Source organism: Notothenia rossii (assembly GCF_949606895.1).
Source record: "Notothenia rossii genome assembly, chromosome: 11".
NCBI classification, from domain to species: Eukaryota; Metazoa; Chordata; class Actinopteri; order Perciformes; family Nototheniidae; genus Notothenia; species Notothenia rossii.
Genome location: NC_136910.1, coordinates 39,040,215 through 39,056,327, shown reverse-complemented (window position 1 = coordinate 39,056,327; position 16,113 = coordinate 39,040,215). Strand labels below are relative to the sequence as shown.

The 16,113-nt window shown below is 38.7% G+C and overlaps 1 protein-coding gene across 2 annotated transcripts in view; it reads left to right on the top strand.

Annotated features, from left to right (window-relative positions):
• pde8b (phosphodiesterase 8B) overlaps positions 1–16,113 on the top strand; it is a 42,004-nt gene that overhangs the window by 4,621 nt on the left and 21,270 nt on the right. For both annotated transcript variants that reach the window (XM_079659393.1, XM_079659392.1), the window contains exons 2-3: positions 7,156–7,212; positions 14,405–14,595. In XM_079659393.1, coding sequence (XP_079515519.1) covers positions 7,156–7,212; positions 14,405–14,595 — 248 coding nt within the window. The remainder of the gene's footprint in view (positions 1–7,155; positions 7,213–14,404; positions 14,596–16,113) is intronic.

Sequence of the window (16,113 nt, the reverse complement as noted above, 5' to 3'; positions counted from 1 at the left end):
ATTGTCCGATTTGGCATGGACACCAAGCTTCACAAGCTTTTCACCTGGTGAAAATATTTTTTTTTATTTGCATAATGGCTCATTGCATTCATCATGGGAGCTGCTGCATGTTAAAGTCAAGTGTTTGACAACAAAAAAGCCTCAACTCAGATGTATTAACTAACACTTCCCAAAACTTTGAACCACATCTCAAGGTCTTCTTCTGTTTCTGATGACAAATGAGCGATGTGCATGAAAAAGAAAAGTTGTGGAAAACCTTTAATAAGTAGTTCTTGAGATAGGATTGTTTTGCCTTTTTTATTGGTAAAATGTAAGAAAACGTTCACACACAAAAGTCAAGTTAACATGCTAAACGTTCCTCACTTAATAAAACCAAATTAATAAGTATTAATATGTTGGTGTGAAATCTGTGAAGGATCCATGACAGTGTCTTGTAGCAGTTCCATTCAGAGTGTGTGCAGCTGAAACCCCCGTCCAGAGATCATCAACTTGTGCAGTTGTGTACTCGTCCTGTCATATTATTTGTGTGCTTGTTGATGTATCTCTCTCATGAGGGAGCATGTGAACAGTTACTTTTTCATATTTATGATCCCCAGAGGATATAGACGGGTTTTGTTAAGAAGTAGTGTAGCAGATGATCATCAGACCCTCAGAAAAGGTTAACCCATTCAGGCCTACAGCTACAAATGATAAACACAATGTTCTATTCCTATAACCCTACGATTTTATTCAAAAATAATTTTACTTTTGCACCTCATATTTTAAAGGCTTTCTTTTTGACATTTGTGGATATTTTTCTTTAAGTATGTTTTTTTTTCTTTTTACTTTTGGCCGACCTTTAGATATTTTAGGCTCTACACGTTGCATGCTCTTTATTTCTGTGTGTGTGTGTGTGTGTGTGTGTGTGTGTGTGTGTGTGTGTGTGTGTGTGTGTGTGTGTGTGTGTGTGTGTGTGTGTGTTTTGCTGGTTATGTCAGCTGTTCCGTTGTCCTCCCTCAGTTCCTTTCTATCTAAGAGGCTTCAGAGAGGATCAATGATTCCATTTATTATTAAAAGCCATCCGCCTTTCCCTGCAGGATCTTGATAATCTGCCATGGTGTTGATCATGCGTGTGTGTGTGTGTGTGTGTGTGTGTGTGTGTGTGTGTGTGTGTGTGTGTGTGTGTGTGTGTGTGTGTGTGTGTGTGTGTGTGTGTGTGTGTGTGTGTGTGTGTGTGTGTGTGTGTGTGTGTGTGTGTGTGTGTGTGTGTGTGTGTGTGTGTGTTTCTATAAGCACAAGTCATTTGTTTACGCCTCTCGTCAGTGTGGCAGGAGTGTGAACAGTCCCATGTGAAGGAGCTGGTGTCCTGTACAGAGACACCCTCAGGGCCTCGTACACAAACACTGACTTATAAGAACTTACAGGGAGAGCATAATTTAGCACTTTTCTCAGCGTCATCGCAACAACCGCTATTTTAGACGCACAAAGGTTAAGTGATCATGAACAATACAGCTTCTTTTTTTTCTAAAAGAAATGGGGCAAACTTGTGCTGGCAGGCACAGCTGTTCTATTCTGACAATAGCCCTGTAGAAAGTGACTTTTTAGACTTTTTTGAAGATAAAATTACACCATTTAAAATAAAAAATATGATCATAACTACATGCAGGACAAGTGACAAAATCCAAAACAGTGCAAGCTGTTGCAGGCCATTAAGAAACAGAAAAAGAGTAGACTTAAAGAAACGTTTACATTTTACAATGATTTGTTTTTTTGGTAGAAAATCGGAGATCTCTCGCTTCATGCTCGGTTTTCTAGGTCTTAATGAATGGTTATATGAAGCTAAGCTGAGTGTAAGCTACATGTAAGTTTGTATCCTTCTTCATGTCTGAAAAACTAGGCCAGTTACATCATTATTCTCACCAAGCACTAACGTAGACTAATGGTCTTGTTTACATCAGTGGTATCATGCATGGTACACAATATTAGTATTCCTTTATGAAAATGTGTGTCTGTCATGTCATCTTTTTTCCAGCTGTTGTAGTGTGGATATAGTCTGAGTTTTGGGATGTAAGAGGGGGATGTGTGAGAGCAGGAATGTCATCCAGGCTGTGAAGTGGAAAATAGTTTGAATGTTGGACTGGGACAACTGTTTACTTGTGAAGAAGTTCCAGTAGGTGTGTGTTTACATGCATGTTATCTCACTGGAGCATAGTCTGAATGTGATATGCTTCCATGCTCTTTTTTGGTAATTTTGAAATATTGAATGATCAGTGCCAGGGATGGTGGCGCTTGAATGTTTGAGTGGATTCTGCACTTCAAACTGAGGATTTGATCACTTCACAATTATTCAGATTTGGACTTGGACAAAATTTGACTTTCTCTTCACCATTATCTTGGTCATAGCGAAGTTATAGCGGACCTATAGAACATGAATTAAAAGGATAATATTGCCATCACTCAGATTAATCTAAGATCAGAATCAGATTCAGGTTTATTGCCATGTAAGTTTATACATATGAGGAATTTGATTTGGTGAGGTTCCCTCCCATTCCTCCATTGGACTCCTTTGTTTACTTCCTAACAAAGTGACAGCACTACAGTATGTAACACCCTCGCTTCTATTAGCTAGCACTTTGTATGTGATCGGCTAAGGGGCTGGACTGGTTGGTTGGCCAATCACACCAGAGCCGGCCAGCTAACCAATCAGAGCAGACTGGGCTCTGGTTTCAGACAGAGGGTGAAAAGAGGTGCTGCAGCACAGGCAGTATGATAAAAATAAAGAGCTCTTTGAACATTAAAGCATGGAGACATGTCACAGTAGAGACACTACATACAAATATTAACCTGAAAATTATGTTAATACTGTATGGCCCCTTTAAAGAAGATGACAGTAGCGGTGTGCAGGCTGAGGCGGAATTGAAGTCCATCAAGGCATTTCAGTAGGCCTGCACTGTAGCTAAGACTTGCTTCAAAAAATGTGATTCACATAAACGCCTAGGCCATACAAAATAAATCAAATAACATGTCACTGTTAATATACAGAGGGAAGTGCCCTAATGCATAGGATCAGAAGACTAAGCACTGAAAGCCACACTAACGTCATACTGTATCATATCTGCTCTCTAAACACTCTGGTGAGGTTCAAAGTAAAAGCCTCTCACAAGGTCAACTCTTCTACAACCCCGCCTTGTCACTTCCTCGCAATGATTAGACATTGGCCAATAAATGTAAACAACTCTTTCTGTTCTCTAGCCATAAAGTAAACTCACTTGTCATCTTTATAAGCTAACATCATTGTAAACAGTGAAAACACCCTCAAAAGAATACATTAAGCATAACGTAACTGTGTTAAGTTTATTGCATTGTGAAGAATAAACTTCAATAAGATGGCAGAGCAAGTACAATGAAAGCAATGTTTAAACTGTCTTGTGTAATGTGTATACAGTATATGCAATGACATGATGTACCTGGGCCCCAGTAAGTCATTAAGGGTTTGTTTATACAGCACCTTTTTAGAGCCAACGTTACAGAGTGCTTCACTGAAACAATACAATGAATGGAAATGACTTCAATGAAGAGGCTGCAGTCAAACAAAGAAAACGCTTTATAAGGTTAGCAATTAGCTAAAAATCAAAATTAGAGGTTTACAACATTTGAGAGTTGGGTTAAGGGTGCAGAAGGAGAAACATGAGGCAAAGATAAAGCTTGAGAGACGCATGGTGCATGCTGGTGTTCTGAACATTTGGAAATTATTGTGTAAGTGATAATGTGCGGCAAGGCGGTCATTAATAAAAAAAAAACACTGTCATGGTGATCAGCATCCTGACGCGAAGAGGACTGATCTTACATCAACATGAAGGTTTTCTATTTTCATTAATAACCACCTTGCTGCACATTATCCCACTTATAACAAGGCTACTAATTAATCCAACAACTTGATCCACAATATTGTTTAAACACTATTTTATTGATTACATCATTAAAATTGTTTGATCCACTGCGTATCGGCTGGAACGGCGCCACTAGCAACATTATTTAACATCACGGCAGCACTGATCGAGGTTCTCTCTATCCGTCCAAGTCTGTTCACGTTTTATTTTCCATTAAACAGTCTTTAAACACTGCAAAGCCGTATCGTGTTCCTGTTAGTGTTTACCTCCTGTCTGTCTTCTTTTGCTCTGTCTGTTCCCCTCTCTTTCAGTACTTTTATAAAATGTTTCGGGGTACAGTTTAGCCCTCATGAATCCAGATTTTCATTCTCTCCACAAATATGAAAATGTGTGTTCGAGTACGAGTAAAAAAAAAACTGTAATTGCCAAGAGATCACAATTGGAGGTTAATTTCTGTTACGTGTCCAGTCACCGCAATAATTATTCATAAAATGGTGTTGCTTATCTAGCTCTTTGGGTGTCTAATTGAACTGGTTTCTTTAATAGTACAATTTCTCATTAGATATGAAGTGTTCATTTTTCTGTGTCTTGCAACACTTTAGTCTTTCTTCAGACTGACATTTATTTTCTATCCACTTTGTCCTCTCTGTCTTCTAAGCCTCTTTGTTTTCTAAATCCTTACAAATCAAGTGAACTTCATCTCGCTTGTACTATTCATTTGTAATCTAAGGCTCTTGTCTGTGTAAATCTTCCTTCACCTATTTCCCCTTCCTTTCTTTCTGTGAGGATTTGATCAGCTTCTCTAAGTAGAGATGGTGTCTTGTGACAGATTCACCCAACACTTCTTTAATCATAGTCTTACTGTAAATGTACTGACTGATCGCTCTCCAAATTGTTCTCTTTTTCCAGCGCCTTCCTTCCTGTTCTGTTTCACATCTGGCTATGTCGTCCTCAAGTACAACACGATTACTCATTTTCTCTGACATCTCTGGAGTCTGTGCTTCTTGTTGTCACTGGAGCACTCAATAATGATTTAGTCCCTTCAGTCTTTTTATCTCACAAGTCTTTGGCTTTCAACACTGAACCACCAGATGCTGCTTGTTCTCATACTGACTCTGTGGTTCTGTAGTTTAGCTCTCCCTTAGGTCATCTCTTACTCGATTGACCTCATTTCTTTGCCTCGTTGGACCCCATCATGATCTCTGACAACATTAAAGTGAATCCAGCTCAGACTTCCAAGTTCTTCCTCACTCCGAGACAAACAATATTGATGTGAGGTCCACATGACTGTGACGACACAACTGCTTCTCATATGTTGTGATATAGGTTTCTGTGCATGTAAACGTTCTGCAAAGGTTAAAATCCCAAAGTTCCCAGCACTCCAATTGTAGTCCTTTGTTTAATTATGTAACATTGTGACATCACTATGTAACACTTGCGCTTCTATTGGCCAGGGCTGCAACACATTGTACGTGAGAGGCTTAGGGGCGGGCAAAAATCTAAGCGGTTCACCAATCACAACAGAACAGGCAAGCTAACCAATCAGAGCAGACTGGGCTCTGGTTTCAGACAGAGGGTGAAAAGAGGTGCTGCAGCACAGGCAGTATGAAGGGAAAACATTAGCTTTTTGAACATGAATGCATTTAAATGTGTCACAGTAGAGGAACTAAATACAAATAAGAACCTGAAAATGAGCATAATAGAGCTCCTTTCACTTTCACTGCCACATTTGGGTCAAACAAGCTTACGCACTGGTTACAAGTATATAGATGGATGGATGTTCTCTTTATACCAAATTGGGAAATTATTGTGTTACAGCATTAGAAGGCTATTAATAGTTAGTAATTAGTTAAAAAAAGACTGCTAATATCAACAGTAGAAATATCTACATTGTCTATAAGATACACAACATAACCTATATAAAAAGTCACAATAAAAGGCTAAACTATTATTACCTAAATAAAAAACATGTTACTAAATATGTTAAACAAGTGTGAAAGCAGTTTCAAATTGTGTAACGGGGTAGAGTTTAATGTCGAAATTGTCCAATTGTGTGACAGTGAACGTGTTGCAATTTTTGTTATAGATATTATCATGTGTCCAACACTAATGCTCACAAATGCCGCAATTATTTTACAGTAATATCATATTGCTCTACTAAAGCAACATAGATGCATGTAAACCAAAATCACGCTTTTTCTTAAGTGTTGCAACTAAGGCTCTTAATGACGTTATTGGCTAGTAGAGATGTGGGATGAAGTATGTTCACTTCTCAGCCTAATACCAACGGACAAATAATACCAATGTGTGGTTGAGTCACCAACTTGTGTCTAACTCACTGCTTTAGTCACACAGCTGCGTCTTGGTGACTGGTTAGAGTTTGTGTGTTGCATGTATTATTATGGAGCTTGTGCCTCGAGTAGATAACATAAATCCCCTCCCCTTCTTTCGTTGTCCCTCCTCTCTCTTGGATACCTCAGATATTTGTCTTTAACTGGGAAGAGACTACTTTGGGTGATGAGTGCGTGTTTACGATCATAAGCAACAAAATCACATAAGCCACACGAAGACCTTTCAATGAGAAAAATGACTCATGAACACTGAATTTGCTCGAAAACATGCCTGATGGTTAATTCCTGGGCATGACACTCATAGCTAAAATGATGCAGTATGATACGGTACACCGCTGATTCACTGCTTGTGTGGGGTAAACATGTGTGTGCACACATATGCTGAGAGCTCATGTAGCTGAGTTGCTTATTCACACCAGAGTGACACGTGGGGTTAAGAGGCCTGCTGGAGCTTCCCAGACAGGCTGTGAAAACACACACACACACGCATATATATACAGCTCAATGTGTGATGCTCCTGCAGTAGGATTATGTAAGTAAACCTGGGAGTTCTATCTGCGGCTGTCTGCTAATACTTTCTTAAGACCTTTGCAGTAGACGGTTCCATTCTGGGCAGCTAACACTGCGAGTAAATATCCACATCTACAGGGTAGGAGAGGCGTTAGAAAATGAAAACAGCCAGGATGAATTGATATTTGTTTTTTTCAGCAGACTGTTGCTCTTTTCAAGGGAATACTTGCTTTATTGCTGGACTTTTTAAACTTAAAAAAGGGAGGTAAGAGAGAAGATTAAAGGTGGTGAAGTGCAAGAACAAACAATATGCCAATATGCTTCTGGACATGAATGATAAAATGGTAAGAAGGGTTTTCAGCTTGTTTTGCGTTGTGCGTTTGGTGTTCTGTTTGTTCACATTTCTTCTCATCTGTGTCCTGCAGGTTTCAGCTACAGAAGAATGTGTAGGACCGATGAAACTGACTCAAGAGCCCATTCAGGTAAGAGACTTTGTGACTTCTACAGTCATGTTACTGTTTTCTTCACATGCAAGAAGCTGATGGCAACATAACAGTATCCTCATTTTGTGGTCTGCACAAAAATATTTATTGAAATGTTGTATCACTGCATTTGACCAGGTTTATCTTCCTCAACACCTTTTCATTATTTTGCAGCTGCAACTAAAGATTATTTAATAATTGATGCATCTGCTGGTTATTTTTTTATAAATAATTGAAAAAGAAAGAAAATGGCAAATGCCCAAAACAAGTTTGCTCAAATGACTTTAGGTCGCAAAACTGACAAACGATTAATTGATGCATATCATTCATATTTATTTGTATCAATATTATGAATTGTTTAGCTCCAAATTAATGATAATTTGAGTTATTTCCCTAGTTATATCATTTATTTTTATTTTCAAATATTGTGCCAAACTGCCATTTTAAACTAGGGACTGATCACCAATACAACAGTTTGTACTGTGCATGTTTACATCCAATGCTAATGCTATCTTGCACAACTGTTCTGTCTTGAAACAATGGTCATCTGCCCATATAAACACAGAGACGGAATTCAATCAATGTAAGCGTCCCTCATCTTAAGTTACACCCCCTCATTAACTACATTCATAGCTTTCGGAGAATCGTATTCTTGGGGTCAGTCCTGCTGGGGTCTTGCCCTTCAGGAACTTATAATATATTGCAGGATAGGCTGAGTCAGGGATTGTCTGCGCTCATCCTCTGGTTGGGGATTAGGCCGTGTGCTCGTCAGATTTATCCTTATGTAACAAAGGAAGTGTCTGAAGGTTACTAGCTGGTTGAACTGCAGGTACGACATAGCATTCCTCTCACTGCCAGTCCCTTTTCAGGAACTGGCTCCTTTTATTAGGTGCTTTGATTTAATTTGTTTGAGCTGTGCTTGTTTGACCGACCTCCAAGGCTTTCTGAGTTCAGTTCTTACTCCAATGTAGTGACGTGAGAGGCCTGGCATGCCGCTCAGGTTCCTGCTGAGCTACAGTACACTGCTCTCCACCTCTTTATTCTGCCAAACGCAGCAGGAATCTGTGGCAGCGTGCAGTCAGGTGGAGGGACCAGAGGCTTTATTGAAACGCCTTCTGAGACTTGTCTCAGGCCCCATAAAACCCTTAAACTGACTCCCAAAGTTTTACCTACAGCTTTGTGCAGGATCCCTGACCTAACTCGCCCCTCTCCAGCTTCACTCCTTGCTCTGGAGCGCAGAGATGAAAAGGGGGAGATAAAGTGCTCTGCAGGAGAGAGTTATATATAGGGACTTTTCCTTGACATTTACTGTTACTGCCTCACAGGCCTGGAGAGTTTCAAGCTGTCCAGATACCTCCGCCTTCAGCTTATGGAATGATTCATGTTCCACTCATTTAATACACAGATAAAATAACACACGTGTTGTATTTTGTTATATTTCTCATACAAGTGTTTTAATTCTGCTACTTTGACCCTTTAGAACCCTCTGTTTTTCCTGCAGGATGCTAACACTACATATAAAGGTATTTGGTCATTTAAACAGAATCTATTAGCAAATGAATCAATTAAACAAGCAACTGGTTATTTGTTTTAGGGAAGTATATTTTAAGCTAATATTTTCTGGTTTTAGAGTTTTCTATGGTACAAAACTTACTAACTGGTCATTATTTAAAGGGGCCCTTTTTAAACTATGAGTTTTTCCCCTTTCCTGTAGACTGTTATAGGTTTTTGTGCATGTAAATGGTCTGCAGAGGCTAAAATCCTTGTGTTCCCCCCCCCCCACACACGTCATTAATGAAAAGTAAACTAATATTAGACAAATATGAACTTTAAACATCCATGACTTAAACATATAATCCAGGATACAAGCCATATAGTTACACCTGCAAGGTGAATATAGAACAACTGGTTAAAAAATAAATAAACTACAGAGTGTTTGAAAGCGTACAACAGTTTTATGATATCACTGCCCCATGTAGACACGAGTAGATCTGACTTTAATTACATTTGAGTTGAGTGTTTCGTCAACCTAATGTGTTGCTTAAAATAACACTCATGCATACAGTATGTGACACTGTGAGTGTTGCACGGCCAGATACGGCTCGAGAAGCTGACTCAGATAAGGAAATATATGATATATTATGATATTATATGATTGATGATGTGATATGAATGATAAGTGCGACAAGTCGGCGTCTTCCCTGCATACGGCAGTTTAAACTGTATTTTCTTTATCCTGTAATATGACTTGATAGATTTAAACTCCGCACACTGAGTTCAGATTGGTCAGCAGGCGGTGCTTTCATTGAGTTGATCTCTTTTCTATAGACACCGGAGGCGGGCAGCGTCAGGTAAACTTTTTTATTTAGCCTTCCCAAACCTGAGCCTCACGCGCCGCCTATGATGCTCTTCTTTAACACATAGCAAATATGTGCATGTTTTCAGAGTCTTTTATGATACAAAACTTTTGAATTGGAACTCTTTTGAACTATTTCATACATTTCTCACATTTTATAGACCAAAGGAATAAATGTGAAAATAATCGTTGTCCAGATAAAATGTGATTTAGAGAAAACAAAGGAACCTTGGAAGATTTCTGGCAGTCCAACAATATAGTAAATCCTGAAACACTTTATATCCCTAAATGGTTGCAAAGGTTTTAAAAATGCAAAGGAGGGGTGGGTGTTGAAGGGTTGAGATCTTGATTTATAGTGAAGTGCTTTATAGCCTGTAAAGTATGATACAGTTTGTGTGTTTCAGAACCTGTGTGGCCTCTTTATATACACAGAGCTATCTTACATCCAGATCCATTTCTAGCTTCAAGTGCAATAACTATTTTTATAAATAAATGTAAAATTAGATCTCTATAAAGTATATAGTTTATAGTGAACCATCAACATTTCCTAAAGCCAAGGTTCAGATATACAAATTGATCTTTTTAATATAGTCCAAAAACTAATGTCTGCTTTACTCTAGAAAGAGGATACTTTTTCAAAAATGTACATGTTTATCGCATTCATAGCAAGGCACACAATATGCATAAATAAAACATGTCCAAATAGGAAGGTCTTGCACAGTGGGACATCTTATTGGCATGTGTATAAAACACTGAAAAAAGTCCTTCCCAATGTCCATCACTTGCAAGTAAAATTGATAAAGACAAACAGCATTGGCACCATGTAAAACAGCCCACCAATCACAGAGCAGCAGCACCTTTACCTGGAATTGTTCGAAAACGGTCAATAAGCTCATACTTCATATCTTATACGAAGTTGCAAGTAGATGCATGACTGAATAAACATTTCAATCCTGATGCAGGACTCCTTTAAGACTCCGATGCTCCCACATGGATTAAGTCCTCAAAGCCTGTTAGCCCGATGACACCCCTCTGTGTTTGGGAATCTCCCAAAGTCCATGTGCAAACATGGCGGATCAACCTCTGAACTCAAATAATGTGAGTCAGCTCGCAGCAGCCGTCGGGGATCAGTCTCTGTGCCAGCCAAGTGTGCGCTGTTTTCAAACAAACTAGGAAGCCAATACGGGACTGTGTTGTTTGTGTAGCTTCTCTTATTTACACTTCCTTCAAACACATTGGAATCAGCTGTTTTATTCTATTTACAGAAGCCTTTCCTTCAGTTATAGCATTTGCACAACCACAACAGCCTATAGAGCACCACACCAATACACACTGTAACATTATCACTATCACAGATGCGCAATAACACTTTATTTTTACAACTTATTTACAATTTTTTTACGTTACTGGCTCCTTCAATACTTTTATATTTTCACTTGTTTTTTTTACCATGGTCTACTTCTTAGTTTTTTTAAAGTGTGCTTGCCTCTTTACTTTATATGTACGTCTATTATGTAACGGTAATTCAGGACAAATCAAAGGATATCTGATTCTGATATCATTTACATTTGAAGAAAGAATGAATGCATTTCTACATGTATTCAATTTCCACAAAGGTAAGAATACTGTTGTAACTTATATTTTAAACTTTATTTCCAGTAGAGAGAGAGACCCTCATTATATTGCCGCAATGGTGCAGTTTAGCTCTAAATATTTTCGGAAGCCATTTTGTCTTTGGGTCTTCTACAGTCTCCTTCTGCAGTGGTTAGATTGAAGATGTTTAAACTGGCATTTGTAATCAGAAATACTTTAATAATCCAAGGTGGGATTGATTTTTTGTGACAGTTGCCATCCCCATTACAGGATGAATGAAATAAAAGACAAATATAATATAATATAGGAAGTAAAAATTTACAAAAAAAGAATAAAGAACAACATATAAACATAGGATTTATAGTAAAATGATAGGATATTGAGTAAGAGTGCCTGATATATAACTCTAATGCAACACACCAGCTTGTTAAAAGCATAATTGTGCATTTTACACTAAAACAATTACTATTTCAATCATATTCTGATGCTAAGCTTCCAGTCTCTTTTAGCAATGACTGGTGACTTCTTCTGCTCTCTTTAAACTGTAGCTCAGAGGTCTTTTTGTTTATTTCTACCTTTGACTGTCAGATTGGTTGAGCCAGTGTTGTACAGTGTTTTGTTCTCCATATACAAAGCCAACCCTTCATTCAAAATACCATCTATTTGTGAGGAGGAATGTCACCCTTGAAGCAGGAAAGACCACTCAAACATAGAGTAGTCCTCTCAGCCTTTTGAATAGAACACTATTAAGCTCGTATACAAGGAAACGTTGGTAGCTTTGTATGTTAAAATTGACTTGAAAGACGCTGTCATGTACATTTTGTAAACATACGTGTGTGTTTCATCAACAGTGAGTGACATTTCAGAAAGTGGTGCTGTGATGGAGTGCAGCCATGTGTTTGTACACTTTAGTTAGGGTATTAATACCATCGCTGGTGACATACAGTATTTGCGTAGCGGGTCAGAGAGCCGTGCTGCAGGCATCGTCCAGGGGTCGACTGGGTACTGTGTGTGTGGAATTTCACATGTTAGCACCATGGTTACACAAAGCAGTGGCATGGTTACACAAGCCAGCACGGGATCAAAGACTGTGGACTTTCACAAGCTCTCACCAATAATGAGATAATAAATCCTATTTTAGTTCTTCTTCTGCTATTCTCACCTGTTATTCTCTAGATTCAAGTTTCTCCGAGAGGTAGACATACTAACTTACTGATTTTAAAACGATACAAAAGTGTGTATGTACCCTCTCTCTCTGCTGCACCTCCATGCACTACTCCCTCTACCCTTTGTTGTCCTCAGAGGGAGTCAAGAGGTGATGCTGCTAAGAGGCAGAGCTGAGTACTGTTGGTTTTGGCTGCAGCCCAGCTGTGTGTGTGTGTGTGTGTGTGTGTGTGTGTGTGTGTGTGTGTGTGTGTGTGTGTGTGTGTGTGTGTGTGTGTGTGTGTGTGTGTGTGTGTGTGTGTGTGTGTGTGTGTGTGTGTGTGTGTGTGTGTGTGTGTGTGTGTGTGTGTGTGTGTGTGTGTGTGTATCTCTACTGTATGTGTCTCTTACAGTGTTGTATTTCCCCACCACTGTACCAAAGGTGGCTGGTGTGTTTGTGGCCATAACACAGTGTGGGATCAAAAAGTCTCCACTCTGCAGGCTTCACGTCTGTAGGTGTGAAACACAGTTTATTAGATTATTTGCTGCTCAGTTTTTATATTTATGTAATAATTCAGTGAGAGAAGACATTACGTTTACGTGACATGGTCTGTTAAGCCCAGGTGTCAGTTATATTTGATCTCCTATTGAGAGATATGGCATGCAAAGAGCAAGAGGCACTGACACCAGCACCCTATCACAAGAACAAATGCAGATGGTTGAACACACTCACTATTATGGACAGTTAGTCTTCAAATCCCCTGAGCTCTTCTTGCAATGTGACTTTGAGAGGAAAACCCACATTTCCCCAGAGAAAAAATAGGAGCAAACTGTGACAGAGTAACTCATTGTATGTAATCCATTTTATTTATTGATTTATCCTTTGAAATGTATTTATTCATATTGTATTGGGGAATAACCCAATTGCAGTGTGTAATAGGATCTGTCCATCCGGTTTGGAAAAAAAACAGTTTTTGTTTTATAAAAGTTGGTTCTGCCACCTTATACATGGTAAAGAAATGCTTATAAAAAATGAATAAAGGCTAAGATTCTTAATGAGGATTTTCCTGCTGTGAGACATAAATGTAAACATTAAGCCAGCGTAATATTTTTACCTAAATAGCACTTATTTGTCTCTGTTTTTTATTTAGTCAAAACGTTTTCGTAACTTTTTCTCTGTCAATAAGAAGCTGAACTTTAAATATGCATCATAGAACAGAAACATTTTGAGTCGCTGTATTCATAAATATAACTTCCCTATACTGATAAATAATATTGAACATAAGATACACATAATGCTTGTGTTTTTTATTCATACATTCATATATTACACACTATAGAATATAATTACCATCTTTGTGGTTGTTTTCAATGTGTACACCCTATCTACAATTTCCCACAGACTATACCTTAAATCTTTAAAATATGGAGTCTTCCTAATGATCTAAAATAACCTACCCTCAATAGGTGGGTGTTAAAGGGCTAAATATCTCTGAGAACTACTGTCAATCTAATCACAAATGTAAGTTTTCAGGGTCTGAAAGATGGTCAACAGTTAGATCTGCTACTGTGTTATTCAGGCCCATATTGAATTCATCACTATTGATGTAAACCTTTTGATACATCTGATAAACTCAAAGTAGTTGTGAACATAAGTCAACAAAATGCTTGTAATCCACACTGTCAAAAGTTATCGTATTCCCCATCATTGTTGGGGTTTTCAAAGGATCCCCCACAGAGCTCAAAAACCTTAAAAATATGGAATACTGTACAGGTGGGTGTTACGCGGTTAAATATCTCAGAGTTGCTGTCAATCTAATCCTAAATGTACGTTTTCCAAGTCTTAAGAGAGGGTCGACAGTTAGATCAGTTACTGTATTATTAAAGCCCATAAATGTCAGTAACCCTGGTGGTACTGGAGCCTCGGTGTCAGGATTGTATATAGGCCTACCATCTGAAGTCTGGTTCTTGGATGTCTGCAGCTCTGGAGAATGTCCTGTCTGAGTAGTGAAAGTAGTGAGGACCTACTAACAGAGATATCCTATAATTATCACCGTAGTAGCAGCACTGTCTCACCCAGGCGTCCATTCCTCCCCTCAGGTCCTGCTGGTGTTTGCCAAGGAGGACAGCCAGAGCGATGCCTTCTGGTGGGCCTGTGACCGCGCCGGCTTCAGGTGTAACATCGCACGCACCCCCGAGACCGCCGTAGAGTGTTTCATGGAGAAACACCATGAGATCATAGTCATTGATGGACGCCACTCACGCTACTTTGAGCCTGAAGCTGTGTGCAGGTGAGCCTTACAAAGTATTTGCTCATTCAGTGAGGTCGTTTCTCATTTAACCTTTAATCCAATGTCATCTGCAGACTCAAAAAAGGTTGCTTAAAGGACATTTTTAGCATTTTGGGGAATGTCTGCATTTACTTTCTTTCTGAGAGTTACATGGAAAGATTGATTGCACTCTAGTATCTGTACTGTTAATATGAAGCTACAGCTAGTTAGCTTAGCTTAGCACACACACTGGAAACAATTGGAAACAAACAAGAAACGCTCACTAATGATAATAAAATGTCACTGTGACACCATGAAGGATTCAAACTGGACCTCTGTTGATGTTTTCTAACCAGAACGCATACTTGAAATTAAACATAGAGTTGAAGGGGCTTCATCTGCCAAAAGGGTCAGATTAGTTCTTGAAACAAAGATTGTGTAATCCTTCACATCCACAAAAAGAAACAATTCTTTAACTACAGCATAGGGTTCTACCTTAAATCTGCAATGTAGTAAGATGTCCTGATTTTACATGAGAATATTGATAGCACTCTCATGCCTGTACTGTTAATATGAATCTAAAGCCCATTAGCTTAGTTTAGCACATACACTGGAAGCAAGTGGAAACAACTAGCCTTGTTATGTCCAAAGGTAAATAAACGCGCCTACAGTAGGCCAGGTAGATATCTTGGTCTTTTATCGTTATCGTGATGAGATTGAATATCTACTCAGATTGTTGGATATGCTAACATTGCAATATGGTATGCGCTTTCTTTTCTTGGTTTGAAATGTTGCATTACAGTTAATTCATGTAATTTTCTGAATTTGTGAAGGCTTCAACCGTCAACCATACAATTTTGTCGAAATCAATGTAGAGGTCTGTGGTCAAAAATGTTGCTATATCAAATGTTCTCCTTTACAGTACCTACCTTCCTCAGCCCCATGTTCCAGTACTCTTTAAAGCTCACTGACTGATGGATATCCAACTAATATAGTCTTTACTTGGCTTGTAATGTGTCCTGTGTTGAGTTTCTGGACTCTGGATTTCATTACAGATAAATTAGGGAAATTATTATTTTTGCTAATCCAACAAGCTGCTGGCCAAAGCTTCATGTTTACCAGACAGACAGTGACCCATACATCAATCCTTCATCTAACTTTCCAAAAGATAGGAAATCATATTCACATTGAAATGTGATACCTTGAAGGACTCTAACTGGCACAGCAATCTGGCTTTTTTTGTTTTGCCATCTTCTAACCTGCATGTATGTTTGACATTAAACAAAGAGTTTGAAAAGGCTTCATCTGCCAAAAGGGTAAAAAAAAATAACAAAGATATTATTATAAATATCCTTCACTTTAACAGTAACACATAAAACCTGTGCTATACTAAAATGACTTTCAGTCATTTAATTCTCAATGCAGCTTTTGAACTGTAGAAAGCTTTGGGATATTTCAGTGGAGGGATTGTTGGCGCCCTCTGGTGCTCACTGAACCCTGAAGCTGCACACTGAAGTTACTTCAGTCTGTTGCTCTTAC